At 44.1% G+C, this 26,925-nt stretch overlaps 1 protein-coding gene across 3 annotated transcripts in view; it reads left to right on the top strand.

Annotated features, from left to right (window-relative positions):
- Positions 1-4,708: 4,708 nt before the first annotated feature.
- Positions 4,709-26,925, top strand: part of UBE2H (ubiquitin conjugating enzyme E2 H) — a 122,042-nt gene continuing 99,825 nt past the window's right edge. For 2 of the 3 annotated variants that reach the window (XM_032761727.2, XM_058426671.1), the window contains exon 1: positions 5,221-6,392. Coding sequence is in view for 1 of the 3 variants with exons in the window: in XM_032761725.2 (XP_032617616.1) it covers positions 5,116-5,168 (53 nt within the window). In the remaining 2 variants the exon portion in view is untranslated. Of the gene's footprint in view, positions 5,169-5,220; positions 6,393-26,925 lie in introns of those variants that run through there. The other variant, XM_032761725.2, reaches the window with a different exon arrangement.

Here is a 26,925-nt window from a genome sequence, read left to right as displayed (position 1 = left end):
TGAGTAAAAAATGGGGCAAATGGAGGATTGATATTAATAATTATATGGTGGTACCACCACCACATTATACCTTGTAATCAACACTTCACATTACCTTTATGAAAGCCATTTATAGTTTACAAGGAGTTTTTACATTAATCTTTTCCATTTACTGCATCAACACATTTGAGTGGGTAAGACATTGTGAGCTACATTTTACAGATGAGAAAACTGAGGCTCAAAGATACATGCACTTAACTGAGATTTAAAAGCTGGGAAGGGGTAGGTTTGTCTTAAGTAACCCAGACCTAGATACTTAACTAAAGACACAATAACTTGGCTGGGCATGGTGGCTTATGCCTGTAATCCCAGCACTTTGGGAGGCTGAGGCAGGAGGATCATTTGAGGTGAGGAGTTCGAGACCAGCCTGGTCAACATGGTGAAACCCTGTTTCTACTAAAAATACAAAAATTAGCTGGGCGTGGTGGCATGGGCCTGTAGTCCCAGCTACTAGGGAGGCTGAGGCAGAAGAATCGCTTGAACCCAGGAGGTGAAGGTTGCAGTGAGCTGAGATCGTGCCACTGCGCTCCAGCCTGAGCGACAGAGTGAGACTCTGTCTCAAAAATAAATAAATGAATAAAACAAAGACAATTTTTTTTTTGAGACAGAGTCTTGCTCTGTCATCCAGGGTGGAGTGCAATGGCACAATCTCTGCTCACTGCAACCTCCACCTCCCAGGTTCAAGTTGGGATTACAGGAGTGCATCACCATGCCTAGCTAATTTTTGTATTTTTAGTAGAGACAGGGTTTCGCCATGTTGGCCAGGCTGGTCTTGAACTCCTGACGTCAGGTGATTTACCCACCTCGGCCTCCCCAAGTGCTGGGATTACAGGCGTGAGCCACCGTGCCCGGCCAAAAATAACCCTTCTTTTTTTTTTGAGATGGAGTCTTGCTTTGTCACCCAGGCTGGAGTACAGTGGTGCGATCTCAGCTCACTGCAACCTCTGCCTTCCGGGTTCATGCCTTTCTCCTACCTCAGCCTCCTGAGTAGCTGGGACTACAGGCGCCCACCACCACGCCTGGCTAATTTTTTTTTGTATTTTTAGTAGAGACTGGGTTTCACTCTGTTAGGCAGGATGGTCTTCATCTCCTGACCTCATGATCTGCCTGCCTTGGCCTTCCAAAGTGCTGGGATTACAGGCGTGAGCCACCGCACCCGGCCTAAAAAAAATAACCCTTCTTTAGGATGATTCCTTTATTTAAATAATTTTTTTTTTTTTTTTTTTTTTTGTAGAGGTAGGGAGCTTGCTATGTTGCCCAGGCTGGTCTCGAACTCTTGGCTTCAAGAGATCCTCCCATCTTGGCCTCCCAAACTGCTGGGATTACAAGTGTGAACCACCATGCCCAGCCGGATTCTTTTTCAGTGACTGCTCAGAGGGCTAACTAAATCTTCATTGCATTTTTAAGTAGAGCAGCCCGCATTCTCCAGTATCATCTGCAACTAATTTCTCTAAACACCCTTTTGATTATTTTTTGCCTAGTGAGCATTGGTGAAGAGTAAAGCACCAGGGAAAATTTCTAGGCTCTACTTCATGTCCTTGTTTCCGAAGTGTCCTTTCCTTAACCTGTTCTATCATAACCTAACCTGTTTCTGGACTCCATACTCTGGGTTCCAGAAACAACATCTTTGGGTCCTCTAAGCTTGCCACTGTTGCTCTCAGGTGGGGGGAAACTTTGGAGGGCACTCAGACCTTCCCTTATTTGCACAGGACATTATGGGAGCAGTTAACTCACCTTGAGTAGTCAGACAGGTATTTTCAAAGTGGTGATGCCTGCTAGAATCTTAAAGTCAGTGGTTCTCAAACTCTGGCCTGATCAGAATCATCTAGGGAGCTTGTTAATGACTAGGATGTCCAAGCCCCACCACAGACCTTCTGAGTCAGAATTCCCAAGGGTGGGGCCTGGACATCTGTGAGCTTAACAAGCTCCCCAGGTGACTCTGAAGAACACCAAAGTTTGAGAACCAGTTTTAGCACTGTCTTAGAGTTAATCAGGTGAAAGACAGTGGGGAGTCATTTTAGGAGAGGAGGTAGCAGCAACAGAAGTGCAGAGAGCCCAAGAGGAGACACCATCAGGAAGACAAATCTCTGCTCTGTCTTTATCTCCCTTGAACAAAGTGGTCAAATAAATGAGGTTATAGAAATCTCTTCGTTCAGGCTGGGTGCGGTGGCTCATGCCTGTAATCCCAGCACTTTGGGACGCCAAGGAGGGCGGATCACCTGAGATCAGGAGTTCAAGACCAGCCTGGCCAACGTGGTGAAACCACGTCTCTATTTAAAATACAAAAATTGGCCGGGCATGGTGGCAGGCACCTGTAATCTCAGCTACTCGGAAGGCTGGGGCAGGAGAATTGCTTGAACCCGGGAGGCAGAGGTTGCAGTGAGCTGAGACCAGGCCATTGCACTCCAGCCTGGGAGACAAGAGCGAGACATCGTCTAAAAAAAAAAAAAAAAAGAAAGAAAGAAATCTCTTCGTTCAGATGTGTCCTCCTTCTCTGTGTGGTTTTCTATGTGCAATGTATTTATTTATTTTGAGACGGAATCTCACTCTGTCATCCAGGCTGGAGTGCAATGGTGTGGTCTTGCTCACTGCAACCTCCGCCTCCCGGGTTCAAGTGATTCTCCCGCCTCAGCCTCCTGAGTAGCTGGGACTACAGGTGCGTGCCACCATAGCCGGCTAATTTTTGTATTTTTAGTAGAGACGGTGTTTCACTATGCTGGCCAGGCTGGTCTCAAACTCCTGACCTCGTGATCCGCCCCGACTCAGCCTCCCAAAGTGCTGGGATTACAGGCGTGAGCCACCGCACCCGGCCGTGCAATTTATTTTTATTTTTTTTTAAGGCTAGTCAAGTGAAGCAGTGGGCGTGTAGAAGGAACAAAGAAATCTGTAACTGGTTGTGATCAATCAGTTTTAAACACCACTGCACCCGGACCAGCAGCTATGTACAATTTGAAAGAACAATACACTCCTTTCAGAAACAGCTAAAATAGCCCACCTTTTTCAGAACATAAAGAGAGTTTATCAAGGGCTGGGGAAGAGGGGGTTATTGTTTAATGTTTGGGATGGTGAACCCGTTCTGGAAATGGGTAGTGTGATGGTTGCACGACATTGTGAATGTATTTAATCCTATTGAATTATACCTTTAAATATGGTTAAAATGTTAAATTTTATGTTACGTATGTTTTATAATTTAAAAAGCACAGGTTTTTTGAGGCATGAAATGATAGCTGCAAAAGATGTTCAATCTTAGCTCATTGCTGCTGCCCCAGGTGTGTGTGCATAGGAGATTATGTAAGGAAGGCTCAACTCACAACACATGGTCTGACAAAGTACAAGTGTATATTCATGGGAACGAGGGAAAAGATAAAACTTTTGAAAAGGTAGTGAAAATATGCCATAAATATAGACGATGCCTGGAACACTCTTCATTGGCCCCTTTACCTAGTTGACTCCTGGGTTTCATATCACTTCTTTTGGAGGACCTTATAGGGCAGTATCTTTCAGACTTCACTGTGCATAAGAATCACCTGGGGACCTTGTTAAACCTGCAAATTCTCATTCAGTAGATCTGAAGTGAAGCTCTAGCAGCATTTCTAACAAGTTCCCAGGCGATGCTGACACTATAGATCCACAGGCTATATTAGGGGGCTGTGTAAATTTAGTCTTTATTTTTTGGAAACAGAGTCTTGCTCTGTCGCCTAGGCTGGAGTGCATGGCATGATCTTGGCTCATTGCAACCTCTGCCTCCCGGGTTCAAGCAATTCTCCTGCCTCAGCCTCGCCGAGTAGTTGGGACTACAGGCGCCCGCCACCACCCCTGGCTAATTTTTGTATTTTTAGTAAAGACAGGGTTTCACCATATTGGCCAGACTGGTCTCGAACTCCCGACCTCAGGTGATCCGCCCGCCTCGGCCTCCCAAAGTGCTGGGATTACAGGCGTGAGCCACCGCGCCTGGCTAAATTTAGTCTTTCTTAGTTCACCATTATATCCCTCATCTCCAGCAAGGTGATTAGCACATAGGAGGTGCTTAATAAATATTTATTGGATGAATGAAGTATTTAAGGTTGGTGTAGGAGGTTCACACACTGCGAAGTTGCCTCATGCTCTGTAGAATAAGGATATTAGTACTAAATTATTTCTGACCTTACCACCTTGCTGTGTCAACTCTAATCTTTGAAATAGTGGCCGTAGACACGTGGATTGTGATGAACCCTGGTATGCAAGCCTGAGGAAGCCTTGCTGTGGTCTACAGTCCTTGGAAACAAATTCTCTCCGGCCAACGAGGGAGCGGAGTGCAAGGAACCTGCTGGTGTGGGGATTTCCAGATTTTGGTGCCTGAGTAATTGCTACCTTGGCCTCCTCCAAATCAAAGAAATTAACAGCTTGTTAAACAGAGTGTGTGGAGGTTCATTACCCTAAAATCCACGAATGTAATAATATTGCCATTATTTACTCTTATCGTTTAGGATGATGATAATGACACCGGCAGTTGAGCGATTAAGCAGGTGGGGAAGTTGGGGGAGGGGACAGAGGGTGTGAGACAGCCGGAGAAAGAGGAACTACAACTCCCAGAACGCCCCGGGAAAGCCCACGCCTCGGCGGCGCCCCACCCCTCTCGGCGACCAGGCCCGCCCCCTCCGATGACATCACAGAGGTGACGTCACGGCGCCCAGAGCGAGGCTGGGGTAGGGAGGCCGACTGAGCAGGAGTCGTCCGCTTGTAGTGGAGGCTGCTAGGAGCCGGTCAGAGGGTGAGTGGGGAGCAGGCGAGCGAGCCAGAGCAGGCAGGAGGGAGCGTCGCGCGGCGCAGAGGAGCGCCGGGGCCGGGCCGCAGCGGAACCACAGACGGAGAGGGGCAGCCCGAGCCGGGCGCCGCGGGGTCCCCACCCCCACCCGGCCGGACAGTGCCCGGTGTTCCCCCGTGCGGGGGGCGGCGGCGGCGGCTGACGGGACCGCCGAGACCGCGGGGGTGTTGCCACCTCCACCGAGTAGCCGGCGCGGCCGCGGGCTCCTCAGAGCCGGGGCCCCGGGCCCGTGACAGACGGGCCGAGGAAGGGAGAGAGGCGGCGGCGACACCATGTCATCTCCCAGTCCGGGCAAGAGGCGGATGGACACGGACGTGGTCAAGCTGTATCCTTCGTTGGGGGGAATTTGGGCTGTGTGTGGGGGGGCGGTGTGGGGATGCCCCAGGGCACCTCCGGAACCACTGCAAGGGCCCTGGGGCACTCCAGGCCACTGTCCGAGACTCCCCTCCTCCCCCAGTGCCTACGGCGGCTCCTTGGCACCTCCCAGGGGCCGAGAGCCTTTTCAGCTCGCCTTTTCTCCGCAGCACCCCGAAATACGCGTTGTTCCTCGCTCTTCCTGTATCCCCAGAGCCCGTGACTTTCCTCCGCGACGTTTGGACTCCCGAGACGGCCTTTTTTCTTTTTGCAGGACCAGTCGCCTCACTCTCTACCACCGAGCCCATTTTCAGGGTTTCTCTCTCCTGTTTGCTCGCTTTGGATTTAGGGACTCAAGGCAGAAATTCCCGAGAGGGAAACCTTTCTCCCTTTCTTGAGATGCCCCCATTTCCTCCAACCACAATGCTGCTTGAACTGGGGTCACTCAAGCGACCTCTTTTATCCCTAATTCCTTTCTATATTAGGAAGAGAGTCGCCTGCTCAGGGCCCCCTCTTCTAAGAAAGAGCTCTGTGTGTTTTCAGTGTCCCTCCTGTTAAGCTTTCTGGTCCCCGGGAGAACCCTACTGTTTTCCTTTCCACTGACAAAGCCTGTCCCACCCATAGTTGTATGTGATGAAGACCCCCGGGCCCTCCAGCAAGCCACCCTCCATATTGTGGGTATGACAGCTGTGGAAAGAGTAGCTCCTGGACAAAATAAATAGTCCCTGGACTGGCCACTTGGGCAAAACTTCCTATGTGAGGGTCAGGTTCTTGGGGGAATACTTGCCCTGATGTCGCCAAGTGACACCCTTTATTTTCTGCCCCCTCCCCCCAACTTTATGCACTCTGGAGTTTGCAGTGGGAAAGCTATAACTGATAAGAGCCCTTCAGGCAGTGGTTTTGGTTGGAGTCCAGACTGATTATTTCAGGACCAGCTAGAGAAATTCGCGAAGGTTCCTGTGACAAATCGAGAATTTTTTTTTTGAAGAGTAATTTAGAGGGTAGGGGGAGCCCAGAGTTCTGAACAGCTAGTGCTTGGGGAGGGGGGCAAGTGGGGGCTTAGAGGGTGGTAGTGTGGAACACAATTTAAAAGTCCTGTCTGCTGTTTCTCTCCCTCCTCCCCATCCCCCCCACCGTTTCCCCCTGTTGCAGGGTTTTGTTTATATAACTCAAGTTGTTTGGCTGAATTCTTCAGGTGAATTCCTTTTTTCTTCCTTTTATTTGTTGCTGTTTTTGATTGAGTGTTTTACCTCTCTGTAGAGGTCAGTGATTATTGTCAAAAAATTCAGTTAGGGAATTTGCTGAAGTTTTTAAAAAGTAGTTTTTGCATATAGTTTGGCAGTGGGGGATGGGAGGGAAGTTGTCTGGGCAAGAGAATTTTTTTAAAATAATCTTTATAGAAATAAGGTGTTTTTCTCCTTGCTCAGGGAAAACTTGGTTAGAAATAAGGAGCAGTAGATAGACTTCTGTTTGTGGTTTGGAGTTCAGAATTTTTGGGGGAGTGGGAGATTAGAGCGGAGCAACTAATAAAGTATAGTGTACCCAATATATGTTCAGGCGCAAGTGAAATCAACTCTTTATGAGCTGTTTGTGGCTGTGATTGTTTTGTAAATGTGTGAATGATACCAGTAATGCTGGCTTTTCATAAGGCTGCAGGAAAACTTGTAACTATGACTGTGTGTACATTTTACACAAAGCAGTTTCGGGTTTTATTTTTGTTTAGAAACTAGGAAATGACATAGTGGCAGAATCTGAGTTATTTTTATCTTGAATTGAGAGTTACTGTCACACCTAATGCGAATTTCTACCTAATGTTTAATTGGGATGGAGTGGGGAGATAGAATTCCAGCTGTTTGTGATCGTTGTCAGAGTCTCAAATTATGTACATAGACATATTTTTAAAAGATTGAGGATAAAGAGGGGGGCCTAACTTGACCTGATGCCTTTTCCATACAGTGCCTTTTGTTCATTTAGTAGTTGTGGCATCTAGAATGATTACCGCATTTAGGAGTCGGGGTGTGGGGGGTGGAGAGGGAGAGGAAAACAGACAAAGAACAGCAGGGTGTCTTTTTTTTCTCCCCCTAAGTGGCTTATTTCATAGCTTATTTTTAGTAGAAGATGAAGAAAGGCAAAGATGCATTGGCCTTCTGTTCTTTCCCCACCTTCCTTCCTTTCTGACAAAAGAAAGCAGAGGGCCTTTAAAATTGTAGATCTCTGAGATGGGAGGATAACAGTTTCGAGATTTAAAAGCCAGAGGTTATCTTTGTTTCGTGTTTATTTTCTGGTATAATGGAGTTTGGAAGTTAAAATGTTTCGGATTTCCTTTTGTGTGTGTTGTGTAGGTGAGAGATTTTGTGTCCTCCTTTCTCTGTTGAATTCACAGATCAGTAGGCGCAAATGGAGCCAACAATTTTTGAGTAAGGTATATTTAGCAGAAAATTTAAGGAAAAATTCCCCAGCCCTCTACTAAAATGAGTACAATTGTGTGAAAAGGCTGGGGGTTGAGAAAGATGGTGGAGAGGAAGTAGGAAGAAAAGGTCTGAAGGAATGCACTTCTTGCCCCCCAGTGCCCCTTGATGATTTCTTTGGTGTGGGGGGCGATAGCTGGTTTCCTTGCAGTCTCCTGTTCCAGCCCATTTTTGGATGTCTCCTGAGCGTAATTATACCACCACGATTTACAGCCTGGCAGGGAACCTATATAGTAGGAAAGTAGCAGTGTGGGGGTAGGGAGAGAAGAGGATGTGTAACTAATTGGCCGCTGCCTTCCACCACCTCGCTCGGTTCTTTTGGAGACACCGTCTCTGGTTGTTGTTTGGAGTCAGTGATATTTCTTTTGTGATGGGTTGGTAGGAGGAGAGCTGACTCCCAAGTTATGCAGGGAGTGAGTGTTTTGCACCAATGCACTTAATAATCTGCTGGGTGATTATGTTCTGAAACTCTGACTCATTCATTGTTTCTCTTCTGATCCTTCGCTAAGGGTTGTGCAAACCTCCCCAGGAGCCTAGAAACTGATTTACATGACTTTTGGATCCTTTAGGAATGTGTCCCAATAAAAAAACCTTGCAGTTAGCCCAGATCCTATGGAATGGTCTCGAATAGTGCGGCCATTTGTTTGCAAAGTCAGGTAGATTGGTGATCTGTGCTGCCCAGAGCCTGGCAACCTTTGAGGTTTCCACCTCCAACCAGCTGATTATTTAGATTGTCTGAGAGCTGGGGCTCTGGTGACCTTAAAGCGTGATTTGCCCTAAAGGAATATCGGTTTAAGTTCTCCCTGGTGGAGGAACAAACAGCTCAGATTACACGGGTTTCCTTGTTGGTGGGGGTTACTCGTCTCACCCTGTTGCACAGCCCTGGTGATCCTTTCATCTGTGAACCAGTGGCCCCTGCTGAAGGCTAGAGCTGCTTGTTTTGGAAAAGCGTATGCAGGCAAAAGGCCGCAGGCACCGCTCCTCAGCGCTCATTGGCCGCCCTGTTACTACCCGGAAAAGGAGGAGGGGAGGAGCTACCAAACAGCTGATGGAGTATGTGACAAGAGAGTGTGTTTATATACAAAAGAGGTGGGGGCTGGGGAGGCCCTCTGAGTGGTGTTACAGGAACAAGTGTGTTTCCGAGGGGTAAAAAGAGGAGAGGAAAACCTGACCTGTTAGAGTACAAGAAATGTTTAGAAAAATTAAGGTTAAATCAGAAAAGTAGATTGGATAATAATGGGGACCGGCATACACCATATGTACAATTTTGTAACTTACAATACCAAGAGTTTTCAGTGATTCTTCTTTTCAGAGGGAGTTCAGTAATAAAATAGGATCCCCCCCTTACTTATTTTTAAATTTTTTTGTAGACACCGAGGTCTGACTGGGTTACCAGGCTAGCCTCGTAACTCCTGGCCTCAAATCTTCCTCCTGCGTTGGCCTCCCAGAGTGCTGGAATTACAGGTGTGAGCCCAGTGCACCTGGCCCAGGGCATGCCACTTTAAATGCACTTAACTGACTCATTTGCAGGGATCCCAAAGTATGGCAGAAATGTCAGCTTCCCTTAAGCATCAAGAGTGATAGAAAGGGACGGTGTCTTACACTAAATTCATTAACAGCCTGAGTTAATTTTACAGAATCTTTGGTGTCTGCTTTAGGGTTTTAGAAGCTTTCTCTAACAAATTCAAAACCTCAGATGTGGCCAAGTGTGGTGGCTCACACCTGTAATCCCAGCATTTTGGGAGGCTGAGGCGGGAGGATCACCTAAGTGTAGGAGTTTGAGGGTCCAGTGAGCTAAGATCATGCCACTGCACTCATGCCTGGGCAACAGAGCAAGACTCTCTTAAAAAAAAAAAAAAAAAAAAGCTGGCATGGTGCATCACGCCTGTAATCCCAGCACTTTGGGAGGTCAAGGCGGGCAGATCACCTAAGGTCAGGAGTTCGGGACAAGCCTGGCCAACATGGCGAAACCCCATATGTACTTGTACTAAAAATATAAAAAATTAGCCAGGCGTGATGGCGCGGGCTTGTAGTCCCAGCTACTTGGGAGGCTGAGTCACGAGAATCGCTTGAACCCATGAGGCGGAGGTTGTGGTGAGCCGAAATTACACCACTGCACTCCAGCCTGGATGACAGAGCAAGACTCTTATCTCAAAAAAAAAAAACAAAAAACACCTCATGTTTGGGTACGTGCTTTGTGCCAGCGTGGTGCTGGGAGTTTAGTAGTGAAAAATTCAGTATGGGTGGTCATGGTGCTTATGCAATTAGTTAAAACTTTTTTTAGTCGGAAAGGACAGGCTGTGTTAGGTCATTGCTGTGTGTAGTGCCTTTTTGAGTAACTTGTATTTACTCTTAGAGTGGACTTTTCAAGGAATAGAAAGGTTAAAAAGTGAATTTTGTGTGCTAGGATGTATATGGGGATCTGTACACCTGTTTAAAAAAAATTGCAAAACTAAAATATTAAAATATGTAGCCATTTGTCTTTGACTTAACTGGTAGTTATTCTATCCCTAAGTTAGTAGTCTTCGTTACTCTTTGTGTTCAAAGTGTAAACAATTCCCTAATCTTTTAACTAGTTCTAGTGTCAATTGGGAAACTGTGGTTTGCCTCTTTGTTTCCTGTGGCCTCTGTTTTAGTGAGATGATGAGATGAAAGTTGGCACAGCTTTCTGGTCTTCAAGCTAAAAGTTAAAGATTTGGCAACTCTCAGTGTTCTGAATTTGTCTTCCCTGCCTAGATTTTGGTGACAAATATAACATACTGGTACTTATTTTGGTTAGACAGGAACCTACATGAGTAAGCATTCACAGCTTCAGAACATCTGATTCCTGCAGTGCAGTTCTAGTAAATTACACGCAAGCCTAAAAATTCAGCTTTTTGGGAAAAAATGTTTCGCAGATGTGACCCGTAAAAGTCCCTTCTGTATTTGTGTATGTATGTTAGAACAACCTAGATTTGTTGGTTTTTCTAGTGTTGCAATTTTCTTAGCCCCTTGACCTGCATTTTATAGATATATTTAAAATTTGGTATTCTTTTCAGTCTTAACAGATTTGATGGTTCCAAGAATCATTGGAGTTTTAGGCATGTAATCCAGACCTTACATTACGTTATAATGTTTGCAATGTAATAGCTTTTTACCTGTAGACCTACAGAGTGTCCCTGTTAGTAAAATACTTAAAAGAACTTAGTTGGATTTCAAAAGTAAAAAGATAATTGAGAAAAACATAGGTTACAAGAAGGAAAACCAGTCACCTGTAATCCTAGTTCTTTAAACAGTAGTTCTCAAACTTTAGTTTGAGATTGCGCCACTGCACTCCAGCCCAGGGGACAGAGCAAGATTCCATCTCAAAAAACAAAACACAAATAATCACCTGGAGAGTTTGTTAAAACAGGTTACTGCGTCCCACTCCTGGAGTTTTCTAATTCATTGGGTCTAGGGTGAGGTCTAAGAAGTTCGCAGATGATGCTCCTGGTCCAGGACCACTGTTTAAGAACTATTGGCCTTAAATGTTAACCTTATGGCTTTTTTCCTATATCTTTTATTCTCCCCAGGATGTATTGTTTTCAACCTGTTGATCATACTGTATGCATCTGCCCTGTTTTTGCTTAATATTTTTGCAACTGTTTTTCCCAGTTAAAAATAATGACTAGGGGCCGGGCATGGTGGGTCACGCCTGTAATCCCAGCACTTTGGGAGGTCGAGGCAGGCAGATCATGAGGTCAGGAGATCGAGACCATCCTGGCTAACATGGTGAAAACCCATCTCTATTAAAAATACAAAAAAAAAAATTAGCCGGGCGTGGTGGCGGGCGCCTGTAGTCCCAGCTACTCAGGAGGCTGAGGCAGGAGAATGGTGTGAACCTGGGAGGTGGAGCTTGCAGTGAGCCGAGATAGCGCCACTGCACTCCAGCCTGGGCCACAGAGCGAGACTTTGTCTCAAAAAAAAAAAAAAAAAAGGACTAGGCTGGGCACGGTGGCTCATGCCTATACTTCCAGCACTTTGGGAGGCTGAGGTGGGCAGATCACCTGAGGTCAAGAGTTTGAGACCAGCTTGACTAACATGAAGAAACCCCATCTCTACTAAAAAATGCAAAATTAGCCAGGCACATGCCTGTAATCCCAGCTACTCGAGAGGTTGAGGCAGAAGAATCAATTCACTTGAACCTGGGAAGTGGAGGTTGTGGTGAGCCGAGATTGCGCCATTGTACTCCAGCCTAGGCAACAAGAGCGAAACTCAGTCTCAAAAAAAAAAAAAAGAAGTAGCTCATGTAATATGCCATCCCATGGCTGTGCCATTGATTTAATTCTTTGCCATTTTTCTCTGATGAATAAGATTGAAATTAACATCTTTGTGCATAGGCTTTTCTTTGGGTTATTTCTGTTTTCCCGAAATGGGATTCTAGATCAAAGAAGGTAAACATTTGAATTAAAATATTTAATTAAAAATCTCAGAGCCCTACACTCAGTGGGCTCTTGTTTTGCTGTGTTGTGTTTTAGTTGGTATCGTTTTGGCACTGAAATAGCCTGGCATAGTGATTAAAGATGAATTCTAATTTCCTCATTGTTTAAACTTTGATGTTTTTTGTGATAATGGTGATCCTCAATTTAGGCATAATTTTGTATTCTCAGAGTGCATACTGCAAGTCGGTAGGTTAAATATATTTATGAGCAGATAGATCTAACAGGAGCTGTAGAATTAGTTTTGGCATCTTGGATTTTTTTTTGTTATTGGGGTATAATTGACATACAGTTAACTGTACATATTTAAAGTGATACTTTTGATAAGTTTTAATTTTATATATCACCCACGAAGCTTATCCTTATCAAGAGAGGAGACATATTTATCTTCCCCTAAAGTTTCTTGTGGCCCTTTGTAATCTTTCCCTCCCTCCCCTCCAACCATTGATCTCATTTCTGTCACTGTAGGTTATTTTACATTTTTTAGAATTGTATATATAAGTGGAATCATTCAGTATGTACTCTTTTTGTGTGGGTTATTTCACTCATAATTCTGAGATTCACCCATGTTATTTAGTTCTTTTTTTTTTTTATTGCTGAGTAGTATTCTGTTATATGGATATACCACAGTTTGTTTATGCATTCACCTCTTAATGCTTGGTGGCATTTGGGTTATTTCCAGTTTTGGCCTATTACAAGTAAAGTTGCTATGAACATTGTATGGACATACGCTTTTTTTCTCTTGGCTAAGCTAGATCATGTGGTAGGGTTTGCGTGTGTGTGTGTGTGTGTGTGTGTGTGTGTGTTTTGAGCATGCGTGCACGTGTGTGTTTTGAGACAGAATTTCACTCTATTGCCCAGATGAGAGTTCATGGTGTGATCTCAGCTCACTGCAGCCTTGGCCACTTGCCTGGCTAATTTTATTTTTTTGTAGAGATGAGGTCTCGCTGTTGGCCAGGCTGGTCTCAAATTCCTGGGCTTAAATGATCCTCTGGCCTCGGCCTCCCATAGTGCTGGGATTACAGATGTAAGCCACTGTGCCCAGCCATGTTTAACAGGTAGTTTGAGTTTAATGTTTACTGATGATGGTCCATACTTCACACCCAAATAGAATTGTGACAACTGTTGTTACACTTGTGTTTTGTTTTGTTTTGTTTTGTTTTGAGACTGCTCTGTCGCCCAGGCTGAGTGCAGTGGCGCGATCTTGGCTCACTGCAAGCTCTGCCTCCCGGGTTCACGCCATTCTCCTGCCTCAGCCTCCTGAGTAGCTGGGACTACAGGCACCCGCCACCACACCTGGCTAATTTTTTGTATTTTTAGTAGTGACGGGGTTTCACGATGTTAGCGAGGATGGTCTTGATCTCCTGACCTCATGATCTGCCCACCGTGGCCTCCTAAAGTGCTGGGATTACAGGCGTGAGCCACAGCGCCCGGCCTCACTTGTGTATTTTTAAGGAATCGTGTTAAATTACATGCTCTTAAAGTACTGATTTTTTTTTTTATTAACCTTATTTTATAGTATATGAATTTTGTTAATTTTGTTACCAATAAAACCAATTTTATCTTACCACAATGATTGTGATACCTTTCACTTGAATAGTGATTTAAACACTTTATCTTCCTTTTTTAAAGACAGAGTCAGTCTCGCTCTGTCGCCTAGACTGGCTCTCGGCAACCTCTCCCTCCTGAGTTCAAGCAATTCTCCTGCCTCACCCTCCCGAGTACCTGGGATTACAGGGGCCTGCCACCACACCTGGCTAATTTTTGTATTTTTAGTTAGAGACAGGGTTTTGCCATGTTGGCCAGGTTGGTCTTGAACTCTTGACCTCAGGTGATCCGCCTGCCTCTGCCTCCCAAGTGCTGGGATTACAGGTGTGAGCCACGACGCCTGGCCAATCTGGTTTTTTGTTTGTTTGTTTTTTTGTTTTTTTTTAGATGGAGTCTGGCTCTGTTGCCCAGGCTAGAGTGCAGTGGTGCGATTTCAACTCACTGCAACCTCTGCCTCCTGGTGCCTGGCCTAAAGCATTGATTTCTAGCTGAATTTGGTCAAAGCTGATTTGGTAGCTGCTCTTTTTTCTCCACCCCCATTTGAAATTAGTAAATTAAATTTTTATTGTGAAATATTTTTGTTAGCCTGAGCAACATGGCAAAAGCCTATTTCTACCAAAACAGATAAAAAATTAGCCAGGTATGGTGGCATGCACTTGTAATCCCAGCTACTCTGGGGGCTGAGGCAGAAGGATCACTTGAGCCCAGGAGGCGGAGGTTGTGGTGAGTTAAGATCATGCCACTATACTCCAGCCTTGGTGACAGGGCAAGGCCCTGTCTAAAAAAAATGTTTTGTGGCCCTTTGAAATTACACTTTAGGAATGTGGCCGGCCATAGTGGCTCATGTCTGTAATCCTGGCACTTTGGGAGGCTGAGGTGGGCAGATCACCTGAGGTCAAGAGTTCAAGACCAACCTGGCCAACATGGCGAAACCCCATCTCTACTAAAAATACAAAAACTATCTGGGTGTGGTGGTGCACACCTGTAATCCCAGCTACTCGGGAGGCTGAGGCAGGAGAGTTGCTTGAACCTGGGAGTCAGAGGTTGCAGTGAACCGAGATTGTGCCACTGCACTCCAACCCCTGGGGGACAGAGCAAGACTCCATCTCAAAAAACAAACAAAAAAAACATATTACACTTTAGGATCATAGTCACAAACGACAATTTTATTTTTATATTTGCTAGTAAGACTCTATATCTTTGTGAATAGGCAAGCACACTTTTCGTTGATGGTATTATTTTCTTTGTAAAGTATTGATAAGATTTTTTTTTAACATTTCTTTAGCATTTCTAGTGAAGTTTACAGCAGTTGATAAATATTTCTGGAGCACTCTGTTAAAGTCTGAATAATATCTTCAATTTTCACATGGAATAAACTCAGGTGAAAGGAACTAACAGCAGATCAGTGACAGAATGGGAAACAGACTATAAGAGTTAGGATATCCTTTGATATCATGCTTTCCTGAAATTTTTGTGTGTGTATGAGAGATGGAGTTTCACTCTTGTCGCCCAGGCTGGAGTGCAATGGCATGATCTTGGCTTACCGCAACCTCTGCCTCCCAGTTCAAGCGATTCCCCTGCCTCAGCCTCCTGAGTAGCTGGGATTAGAGGCATGTGCCACTACTCCTGGCTAATTTTTTATTTTTAGTAGAGAGGTGATCCCCCTGCCTCGGCCTCCCAGAGTGCTGGGATTACAGGCGTGAGCCACCGCTCCCGGCCTGGAATTTTTTGAAGTTTTTTTTTTTTTTTTTTTTTTTTTTTTTTGAGACCGGGTCTCACACTGTCACCTAGGCTGGAGTACAGTGGTGTGATCACAGCTCACTGCAGCCTCAAACTTCCGGATTTTTAACTCAATCCTCCTGCTTCAGCCTCCCGAGTAGCTGGGACTACAGGCGTGTGCCACCACACCTGGCTTATTTTTGTATTTTTCGTAGAGACAGGGTTGCACCATGTTGGCCAGGCTGGTCTCTAACTCCTGGACTCAAGCAGTCTGGCTGCCTTGGCCTCCCAAAGTATTGGGATTACAGGGGTGAGCCACTGCGCTGGCCTTAAATTAATTTTTTAGTGAAATGGTGCTTAAAATTTTTTTTGGCATCTTTAGAGTTATTTGTTAGGTTATTGGACACTGCCATAAGAAAATTAGACATTGATTTGTAATAGTTGTTGTTACATTCTTTCTGATAAATTATAAACAATTTATCTTATGGACATTTACATGTGTGTTGCTAAAAAAAAATCAAAGCTGGATTCAGTGGCTCATGCCTGTAATCTCACCACTTTGGGAGGAGTGCTTGAGCTCAGGAGATTGAGGGTGCAGCGAGCCATCCTTATGCCACAGCACTCCAGCCTGGACAAAAAAAATTAATAGTACTGACAGCTGCAACTTTTAGTTTGGCTAACAAAAAGGTGACCTGGCTTGTACCTGTTTTAGTTTGGAGCAATGATAGTATGTTTGGTGAGTAGACTGTTTGGGTATTCAGACACAGGAATGATGCCCTGAGCATATAAATTCCAGTGTGTTGGCCAGACACAGTGGCTCATGCCTGTAATCCTAGCACTTTGGGAGGCTGAGGCGGGCAGATTGCTTGAACTCAGGAGTTCGAGACCAACCAGCCTGGGCAACATGGTAAAACCCTGTCTCTACTAAAATACAAAAAATTAGCCGGGCTTGGTGGCTTGTGCCTGTAGTCCCGGCTACTCGGGAGGCTGAGGCAGGAGAATTGCTTGAACCCGGGAGGTGGAGATTGCAGTGAGCTGAGATGGTGCCATTGTACTACAGCCTGGGCAACAGACTGTGACTCCATCTCCAAAAAAAAAAAAAGATTCCAGTTTGTTATTTTCTATGCTGAAGTGTAATTCGAGTGCATTGTAGAAACTTTTGAAAACACAGTAGTCTGTTGAGAGGCTGTTGCTGCATTAGTGGTTCTCAGTTGGGTATCACATTTGAGAAGAATTAAGCTTTTGGGGGCCCAGGTACTATGGTTATTGTAATTTCTTCTCTGCACCTCACCAGATGCTTGGGGAAGGTGTCTGGTTATTTATAGGCTGGTGCTCATGGGGGTATCTGCCCATACCCAGTAGAACTCAAATCCTTAGGAGCCTGGGGAAGCCCCACATGGCAGCCGTATGCTTATGAGGGAAGGAGGATTCTTTTTGTCTCTCCCTGCTTTGTAGGTATCTAGGACGTTAGGTAGGCAGTGTGAATAGTTGCTGCTGATCTTCTGACCTGTCCCTGCAGAGAAGTCAGGGAGGAGTAGGTAGCCCTTGTGAAGGGAGAGGCTTGGCTGGACTTTGCCATTCTCTGGAAGACTTTGTCATTCTCTAGAAGACAGGCATGGTTGGCGGGTCTGTCAGTGGACTCAAAAAAGGCACCTGGTCTGTAGCACTTGGAGGATCCATATTTAGGATATCAATTAATTGAGAATGTAATCTTTGTCTTTGGTTCAATCTCCTGGTTTCTAACTTTTAAACCATTTTTAGGGAAGTATTATATGTGAAGGTAGGAGATACTCCTTACGTACAAAATCATGTTATTAATGTTGTGAATTATGCATTTTCTTTTTAGTATTAGGCAACTTTTTTTCATATATCAAGTTTTTATCATGTACACTTTTCAAGGTTTTTTGGATTATAAAATCTTAGTTGAGGTAATATAAATAGAAAACTAGATACAGAGTGCGTGCCTGGTTTGTGTTACCTCAGAAGCAATTGGGCTGTCACTTAGCCTAGCAAAAAGTAAATTTAGTTGTTTTTTCCAAAGGGTGCCAGTATAACTTTGGTGATCTGGATTTTGCTTTTCTTTCTTTCTTTCTTTTCTTTCTCTTTTTTTTTTTTTTTTTTTTTTTTGAGACGGAGTTTCATGTTGTCGCCCAGGCTAGAGTGCAGTGGCTCGATCTCGGCTCACTGCAATCTCCGCCTCCCAGGTTCAAGCTATTCTCCTGCCTCAGGCTCCAGAGTAGCTGGGATTACAGGCACGTGCCACCACGCCTGGCTAATTTTTTGTATCTTTAGTAGAGATGGGGTTTCACCGTGTTGGCCAGGCTGGTCTCAAATTCCTGACCTCATGATCCACCTGCCTCGGCCTCCCAAAGTGCTGGGATTACAGGCATGAGCCACTGTGCCCAGCCTGGATTTTGCTTTTCAATTTGATGACTATGTTGCATAGACAGTTGCTGATAAGTTGATTAATTTAAAAATTCAGAATTTGGTTGGGCATTTCCATTGTAGCATTTGTATGTAGAAGGTTGATTGGTTAGAGTCATATCAAGAAGAGATCACCAAGTGTAATATAGTTGGATATAATGTTTTCATGGTCTTACTGCTGGATGTTTACTACCCTTTTGCTATTCTTTGAATCTAAACCTGTAAATAAATTAGTGATTCTCCTCGGCAGCAAATCTTGGAACTACATAACTCTTTTTTTTTTTTTTTTTTTTTTTTTGAGATGGAGTCTCACTTTGTCGCCCAGGCTGGAGTGCAGTGGCACAATCTCGGCTCACTGCAAGCTCCGCCTCCCGGGTTCACGCCATTCTCCTGCCTCAGCCTCTCCGAGTAGCTGGGACTACAGGCGCCCACCACCACGCCCGGCTAATTTTTTTGTATTTTTAGTAGAGACAGGGTTTCACCGTGTTCTCGATCTCCTGACCTCGTGATCCGCCCGCCTCGGCCTCCCAAAGTGCTGGGATTACAAGTGTGAGCCACCGCGCCCAGCCAGAACTACATAACTCTTTTAATTGTATTCCAAAAGAAAGAAACTGGGTAACAAATGCTCACTTTCGCTGGTTGCAGTGGCTCATTCCTGTAGTCCCAGCTACTGGGAAGGCTGAAGCAGGAGGATTGCTTGAGTCCAAGGCTGTAGTGTACAATGACTGTGCCTGTGAATAGTCACTGCATTCTCCCACCTGAGCACCATAGTGAGACCCTGTCTCTAAAAATACAAAAGCAGTCACTTTTATGTGGCCTTTGGTTCTCACAGCTGTGAATTGTACTTGATCAGATCATTAATTCAAACTAGAGGCCAGGCGTGGTGGCTCATGCCTGTAATCACAGCACTTTGGGAGGCCAAGGCAGATAGATCACCTGAGGTCAGCAGTTCGAGACCAGCCTGGCCAACATGGTGAAGCCCCATCTCTACTAAAAATAAAAAAGTTAGTTGGGTGTGGTGGCAGGTGCCTGTAATCAGAGCTACTTGGGAGGCTGAGGCAGGAGAATTGCTTGAACCCAGGAGGTGGAGGTTGCAGGGAGCCGAGATCACATCACTGCACTCTAGCCTGGTGACAGACTGAGACTCTGTCTAAAAAAAAAAAAACAAAAAAAAAACCATCAAACTAGGGGAGCCTACAAGTACATAATCTTGTGAGGGGAATCTTGGACAGTTTGGATCGGCTTTTTTTTTTTTTTTTTTTTTTTTTGAGACGAAGTTTTGCTCTTGGCGCCCAGGCTGGAGTGCAATGGCATAATCTCGGCTCACTGCAACCTCCGCCTCCCAGGTTCAAGCAATTCTCTCAGCCTCTCCAGTAGCTGGGATTACAGGCATGTGCCACCACGCCCAGCTGATTTTGTATTTTTAGTAGAGACGGGTTTCTCCATATTGGTCAGGGTGGTTTTGAACTCCTGACCTCAGGTGATCCACCCGCCTCGGCCTTTCAAAGTGCTAGGATTGCAAGCGTGAGCCACCGCGCCCAGCCTATTTTTTTTTTTTTTTTTGGATGAGGCAGTCTCTCTCTCTCTGTTGCCCACGCTGGAGTGCAATGGTGCCATCATGGCTCACTGAAGCCTTGACCTCCTGGGTGCAAATCAATCCTGCCTCATCCCCCTGAGTAGCTGGAACTACAGTCACACGCCACCATGCCCAGCTAATTTTTGTATATTTTTGTAGAGACAGGGTTTTGCCATGTTGCCCAGGCTGGTCTTGAACTGAGTTCAAGCGATCCTCTTGCCTTGGCCTTCCAAAGTGCTGGGATTACAGGTGTGAACCATTGTGCCTGGCCATGGATTTTTATTACAAATTATATTCAAATAGATGAAAACAGGAGGGGAAAGAATTTTCAGTATGTGTATAAGTAGTTTTGACAGGAGTTTTAGCCTTTTATCTTGGTGGCTGATATTAATGTTGCTCTTAAGTGTACTTAAGCACACTAAAACATTGAACACAATAAGTGTTTGATAACACAATTATCAAGGGAACTGAGGATAAAAGCACTCATCTGGCCGGGCACGGTGGCTCACGCCTGTAATCCCAGCACTTTGGGAGGCCGAGGCGGGCGGATCACAAGGTCAGGAGATCGAGACCATCCTGGCTAACACGGTGAAACCCCATCTCTACTAAAAATACAAAAAAAAAAAAAAATTAGCCGGGCGCGATGGCAGGCGCCTGTAGTCCCAGCTACGCGGGAGGCTGAGGCAGGAGAATGGCATGAACCCGGGAGGCGGAGCTTGCAGTGAGCCGAGATCGTGCCACTGCACTCCAGCCTGGGCGACAGAGCAAGACTCCGTCTCAAAAAAAAAAAAAAAAGCACTCATCTTTGCATCACAATATGACATTATTAGCATCTGTTGACTTTACAAACCTGATTCATTTAGTTCTCCATAGTCACCATCTTGATAATGAATAAAGAAAAAACAAATGGTGTATTTTGTCACTCTATTCATTTTTATCTATAAAGATTTAAAATACCTTTCTTTTGAGTTAGGTTGGTTTTATGGTTGGAAGAAGGAAAGGAGGTAGACCTTTGAATGCCTTGGTTGCTGCCCATTTCTCTAGGCAGTGAAGAAAGGCAGCTAAAGTGCTGTCTCTGATTATCAAATGCCATATATGTGAGTATACCTGTGTTGTTTGTCATGCTGTTGTGAACACTCACTTGCTTTCATCTTTTTTATCCACGAGCTCTTGCATTAGAGTAGTTAATAACCAGTTCTTTCTCTTGGAATAATTAATGTGACTTTTCCCTTGTTTGAGATTTAGTTAAGAGTTTTATATATAACATATAAACCATGATATATCTGAAAAACTGTATTTGTGGTTCATAAAGACTGCAATTTCATTTTCATAAACTGTATGTTTTCTTTTTCTTTTTTTTTTTTTTGTTTTGAGACGGAGTCTCACTCTGTTGCCCAAGCCGGAGTACAGTGGCGCGATCTGCTCACTGCAAGCTCTGCCTCCTGGGTTCACGCCATTCTCCTGCCTCAGCCTTCCGAGTAGCTGGGACTGCAGTCGCCTGCCACCATGCCCGGCTAATTTTTTTGTATTTTTGTAGAGACGGGGTTTTACTGTGTTGGCCAGGATGGTCTCGATATCCTGACCTCGTGATCCATCTGCCTCAGCCTCCCAAAATGCTGGGATTACAGGCGTGAGCCACCACGCCTGGCCCATAAATTGTATGTTTCCGAGTCTATGTGTTTGTTTTTTTTGTTGTTGTTTGTTTTTTGATATGGAGCCTCACACTTGTTGCCCAGGCTGGAGTACAGTGACGTGATCTCAGCTCACTGCAACCTCCGTCTCCCCAGTTCAAGCGATTCTCCTGCCTCAGCCTCCCGGGTAGCTGGGATTACAGGCGCCTGCCACCACACCTGGCTAACTTTTTTTTTTTTCCTAGTAGAGACGGGGTTTCACCATGTTGGCCAGGCTCCAGGCTGGTCTCGAGCTCCTGACCTCAGGTGATCCACCTGCCTCGGCCTCACAAAGTGCTAGGATTACAGGCACGAGCCACTGCGCCTGGCCTGAACTGGATTATCTTAATGAACATATTTATCTTTTTATTTGCTTAATGAGAATTAGAAATTCTATTTTTTATAGAATCAGAAATTAGTTTGTGACTTGTGTGCTTTTAAATTGGGCATATTACTCACTTGAATGAATTGGATAAAACATGATGGTTTTAGTCTGCCAGTTCTGGCAGTTTTATTTCTTAAATGTCATTCTTAAAGTGTTTTGTCAGCTCTGATGAAGTTCTGATGGCATCTTATTATTTAAAGTTAAATTTTAATAGGTATTAGAGTCATAGATTTTAGCATGTTTTTGTACTTCGAGAAAACCTGGACTGCAAATACTAGTATTACAAAGCAATGGTGGCTTTCCAAATATAAGGGCTCTTAGTGTGGAAATTAATAATCATATTCTCTCTAGGCAGTAGCATTTGTGGCCTTAAGTAGTAGCTTAAGAAGTAATAATGCTTGACTGTACACTTCATTAATGCTTGACTGTACTGCTTCAGATTAAACTCTGGTAACTTTGTTATTATTGATAGAAAAAAATAGAGGTGAAAGTTGAGAGGATACTATTGAACTGTGATTAACATCGGTTTTACTAGTAGTCATGTTTGTTGTGTGAAGAATAGAATTAAAACAACAGCCTAGTAATGTGTGTTAATCCTGCTTATCAATATAAGATTCGTAAAGAAAAATAAAAATGACTTAGTAGATTTTAATATCAGTGTTCTGATACCTCTCTACAACAATAGATTAGATGGCATTGCATCTTTTCTTGAGGTGTCAGATTGTATTTACCCTGTTAAGAATAAAATAAGTCCTGTAAAAGTGCCTGATTTATGGAAGCTTTTGTCAGGATAGAATGGCAGCATGCTGTTTCCTTTCAAAGTTTTATGTATTTAATTACCTGAGTTATATTTTTCTTTTTTCTTTTCTTTTTTTTTTTTTTTTGAGACAGTCTCGCTCTGTTGCCCAGGCTGGAGTGCAGTGGCGCAATGTCAGCTCACTATGACCTTCGTCTCTCGGGTTCAAGTGATTCTCCTGCCTCAGCCTCCTGAGTAGCTGGGATTCAGGCATGCCCTACCACGCCCAGCAAATTTTTGTATTTTTAGTAGATACAGGGTTTCACCATGTTGGTCTCGAACTCCTGACCTCGTGATCTGCCCACCTCAGCCTCCCATAATGCTGGGATTACAGACGTGAGCCACCATGCCCAGCCTTAAATTTATTTTTAAAAGTTATATATGTATTTATATATATTTATGCTTCTATGTATACCTCTATATATACATATGTTTATTTTTACCTTTCACCTCTATTTTGTGGTGCATATATATATAGATATATATATATATACACACATACACATATATATATATTTTTTGTAGAAATGGGGTCTTGTCCCGTCTGTTTTTGAACTCCTGACCTCAAGTGATCTGGCTACCTTGGCCTCCCGAAGTGCTGGGATTACAGGGTGAGCCACCCTGACTGTTTTTTTAAATTTTTTTTTTTTTATATATATATTTTCGACTTCAGAATTTTCTAAGCAGTTGAAATTACTCCTTTAAATGAGAAAACCTTGATGATTTTTGGTGTATGTATTTTTATTTGAGCTCTTTTTTTTTTTTTTTTTTTTTTTTTTAAAGACAGAGTCTTGCTCTGTCGCCCAGACTGGAGTGCAGTGGCATAATCTTGGCTCATTGCAACCTCTACCTCCCAGGTTCAGGCGATTCTCCTGCCTCAGTCTCCTGAGTAGCTGGGATTATAGGTGCCCACCACCATGCCCGACTAATTTTTGTAGTTTTAGTAGAGACAGGGTTTCACCATACTGGCCAGGCTGGTCTTGAACTCCTGACCTCAGGTGATCCACCCGCCTTGGCCTCCCAAAGTGCTGAGATTATAGGTGTGAGCCACCACTCCTGGCCTCAGCTCATGTTTTTGTTGTTCTTTTTTGTTTTTAAAGCAAGATCTGTCTCTGTTGCCTAGACTGGAGTGCAGTGGTGCTTTCTCGGCTCACTGCAAACTCCACCTCCCAGGCTCAAGCAATCCTCCTGCCTCAGCCTCCTGAGTAGCTAGGAGTACAGTCGTGTGCTATAATGCCTGGATAATTTTTTTTTTTTTTTTTGAGACGGAGTCTTTCTCTGTCCCCCAGGCTGGAGTGCAGTGGCGCGATCTCGGCTCACCGCAACCTCCACCTCCTGGGTTCATGCCATTCTCCTGCCTCAGCCTCCTGAGTAGCTGGGAATACAGGCGCCCGCCAACACGCCCGGCTAATTTTTTTGTGTTTTTAGTAGAGACGGGGTTTCACCGTGTTAGCCAGGATGGTCTCGATCTCCTGACCTCATGATCCGCCCGCCTCAGCCTCCCAAAGTGCTGGGATTACAGGCTTGAGCCACCTCGCCCGGCTGCCTGGATAATTTTTGTAATTTTAGTAGAGATGGGGTTTCACCATGTTGTCCAGGGTGGTCTCAAACTCCTGAGCTCAAGTGATCTGCCCACCTTGGCCTCACAAAGTGCTGGGATTACAGGCATGAATGACTGTGCCTGTCTTGTCATTGCTCTATAATGTACTTTTCATTCTAATACATTTCACGTTTATCCTTGCAGCATTTTTGCTTTGAGATGTTATGGCCCACTTTTTATGGGTTAAAAATCTGGACCACACAGGTCAGTTAAAGGTGCTGAGATCAGAGTAAGTCCTTATCACAGTGGATCTGGGGCTAACTATGGTTTCGTAAGCTTTTGTCCCTTATAGCTTTGCCTGTGTAGTAGATGCTCAGCAAACACCTGTTAAATGGATTAAAATAAATTATATACTACTGGGTTTTCACCAAGTCCTTAGGTCATTTTTAGACTAAACTTTGGCACCTGCAATTGAAACGATATGGAAATCTTGCAGGAAAGTGTTGAATCTTCCTCCAATTATGGGGACTTCAATTCTTTTCTGTGCGGATGTCATTTGCCTTTTTATGTAGTGTTCATTTTTCCACATGTAACGTGTGTTTGTTTTCTTAAATGGTCCTAAATGCTAATACCTTATAGGTTATTCAATGCCATTTTCAGATGGTTAAGATTGATTCCTGATGTTTAAGATAAAAGGAAATTAAGGTTGTGCTTTGGGGAAAGAAACAGCTGAAACTTGCTTTACTTCATTTGTAAAATAGAATACCTTAAACTCATCCAAATTGTAGAGCTTTTTAGTACCCTGTTTTATAAGTTGCAAAGTGTTTCAAGTTCCTCCTTACAAATTTAGAAGTTCTAAAAGGGGCTTTCCTTAATATTTGATACTGTCAACTTCTTAGTTTGCTCAGGACTTCATTAAGGACCTTTATTTTGTGTTTATTTTTACCTTTCACCTGTATTCTGTGACAAAAGAGAACTTAAGAACTACTTCAGCAGCTCACACCTTCCATAAAAATAATATGTGGCCTTTTCTTAGTTATTCAGAATGATAGGAAAGATACTTAAACCAGATAGTTAAAATCTCATTTTACAGATGCAAAACCTGAAGTTTAGTGTTATATTTAAATGTATATACACATAAGTATAGCTTTTGTTTTTCTTTGTTTGTGGGCATGTGCTTGGTGAAAGAGGAACAGAATTTTACTCTTTAGGTTTTTGGTAAGTAACAGAGGTTCTGGCACAGGTGATGTCTGGAGCCCCCTAGGGATCCCCAAGATACTGTCAAGGGGAATGTGAGGTCAGAACTTGTTTCATAGTAATATTGATCATTACGTGCCTTTTTTGCCTAGCCAGCGGTTTTCTGATGTAGACATTTCTGACAGGATTTTTTTTTTTTTTTTTTTTTTTTTTTTTTTTTTTGGAGACAGAGTCTCGCTCTGTCGCCCAGGCTGGAGTGCAATGGCATGATCTCAGCTCACTGCAACGTCTGCCTCCCTAGTTCAGGCAATTCTCCTGCCTCAGCCTCCCGAGTAGCTGAGACTACAGGCGCCCGCCACCACGCCCGGCTAATTTTTTGTATTTTTAGTAGAGACGGGATTTCACTGTGTTAGCCAGGATGGTCTCGATCTCCTCTGACAGGATTTTTGATGTATGATGAAATGGTGTCAACATTTGGAAGATCTGTGTAAGTCAGTGAAAACTATTTTCCAAATGGCCAGTGCATGACAGAAAAATTATGCCTGGTTAAAAGATCCATTAAAAATACGAAGTAGGCCAGGCATGGTGCCTCACGCCTGTAATCCCAGCACTTTGGGAGGCCAAGGTGGGTGGATCATGAGGTCAGGAGATTGAGACCATCCTGGCTGACACAGTGAAACCCCATCTCTAGAGCGAGACTCCGTCTCCAAAAAAAAAAAAAAAAGCAAAGTGGGCTGGGCGCGGTGGCTCACACTTGGAATCCTAGCACCTTGGGAGGCCAAGGCAGGCGGATCACGTGGTCAGGAGTTCGAGACTAGCCTGGCCAACACAGTGAAACCCCGTCTCTACTAAAAGTACAAAAATTAGCTGGGTGTGGTGGTGGGCGCTTGTAATCCCTGTTACTGGGGAGGCTGAGGAGTAGAATCGCTTAAACCTGGGAGGCGGAGGTTGCAGTGAGCTGAGATTGTGCCACTGCACTCCAGCCTGGGTGACAGAGCTAGACTCCGTCTCAAAAACAAAAGCAAAGTAGAACAGTGGATTTTAATATAAGAATATGAAAAGTTCCTTGGTATAATTTAAGATTCCACATTGCAGTTAGCCTTTACAAGACAACTACTTGTCAATTTTGGCATTATATCAACAAAAAATGTCCAGAATTATCTGAAAAGTCTATTAAAGTACTCTTTTCTGATTACATTCAAAACATACCAGATTCAATACAGAAGCACATATGAAAATCTAGCTTTCTTTTCTTAAGCTGGACATTAAAGAGAGTTGCAAAATGATTAAAAACTGTTCTTACTATGTTATTCTTTGTTTTGGAAATTAGTTTTTTTTCCATAAAGATGATTTATGTTTACATACATAAGATTTACTTTTAAATGAATTAATATTTTGTGTTTCTAAAATGGTAAATAACACACATAGAAAAGCTCTTTGAGGTCTTCAGTTTTTTTTTTTTTTCTTTCCCGAAGACAGAGTCTTACTCTGTTGCCCAGGCTGGAGTGCCATGGCGTGATCGCAGCTCACTGCAACCTCCGCCTCCCGGGTTCAGGCAATTCTTCTACCTCAGCCTCTCCAGTAGCTGGGATTACAGGCACATACTACCACGTGCAGCTAATTTTTTTTTTTTTTTTTTTGAGACAGGGTTTTGCTCTTATTGCCCAGGCTGGAGTACAGTGGCACTATCTCAGCTCACTGCTGCAACTTCTGCCTCCTGGGTTCAAGCGATTCTCCTGCCTCAGCCTCCCAAGTAGCTGGGACTACAGGCATGCACTATCACGCCCAGCTAATTTTTTGTATTTAATAGAGATTTGGTTTCACCATGTTGGTCAGGCTGGTCTTGAACTCCTGACCTCAGGTGATCCACCTGCCTCAGCCTCCCAAAGTGCTGGGATTGCAGGTGTGAGCCACCACGCCTGGCCTTTTTTTTTTTTTTTTTTTTTTT

The sequence above is a fragment of the Hylobates moloch genome, unplaced genomic scaffold, assembly GCF_009828535.3.
Source record: "Hylobates moloch isolate HMO894 unplaced genomic scaffold, HMol_V3 SCAFFOLD_1, whole genome shotgun sequence".
Lineage (NCBI taxonomy): Eukaryota > Metazoa > Chordata > Mammalia > Primates > Hylobatidae > Hylobates > Hylobates moloch.
The sequence above is the reverse complement of the archived record's forward strand: the minus strand, read 5'-3'. Positions and strand labels throughout refer to the sequence as shown.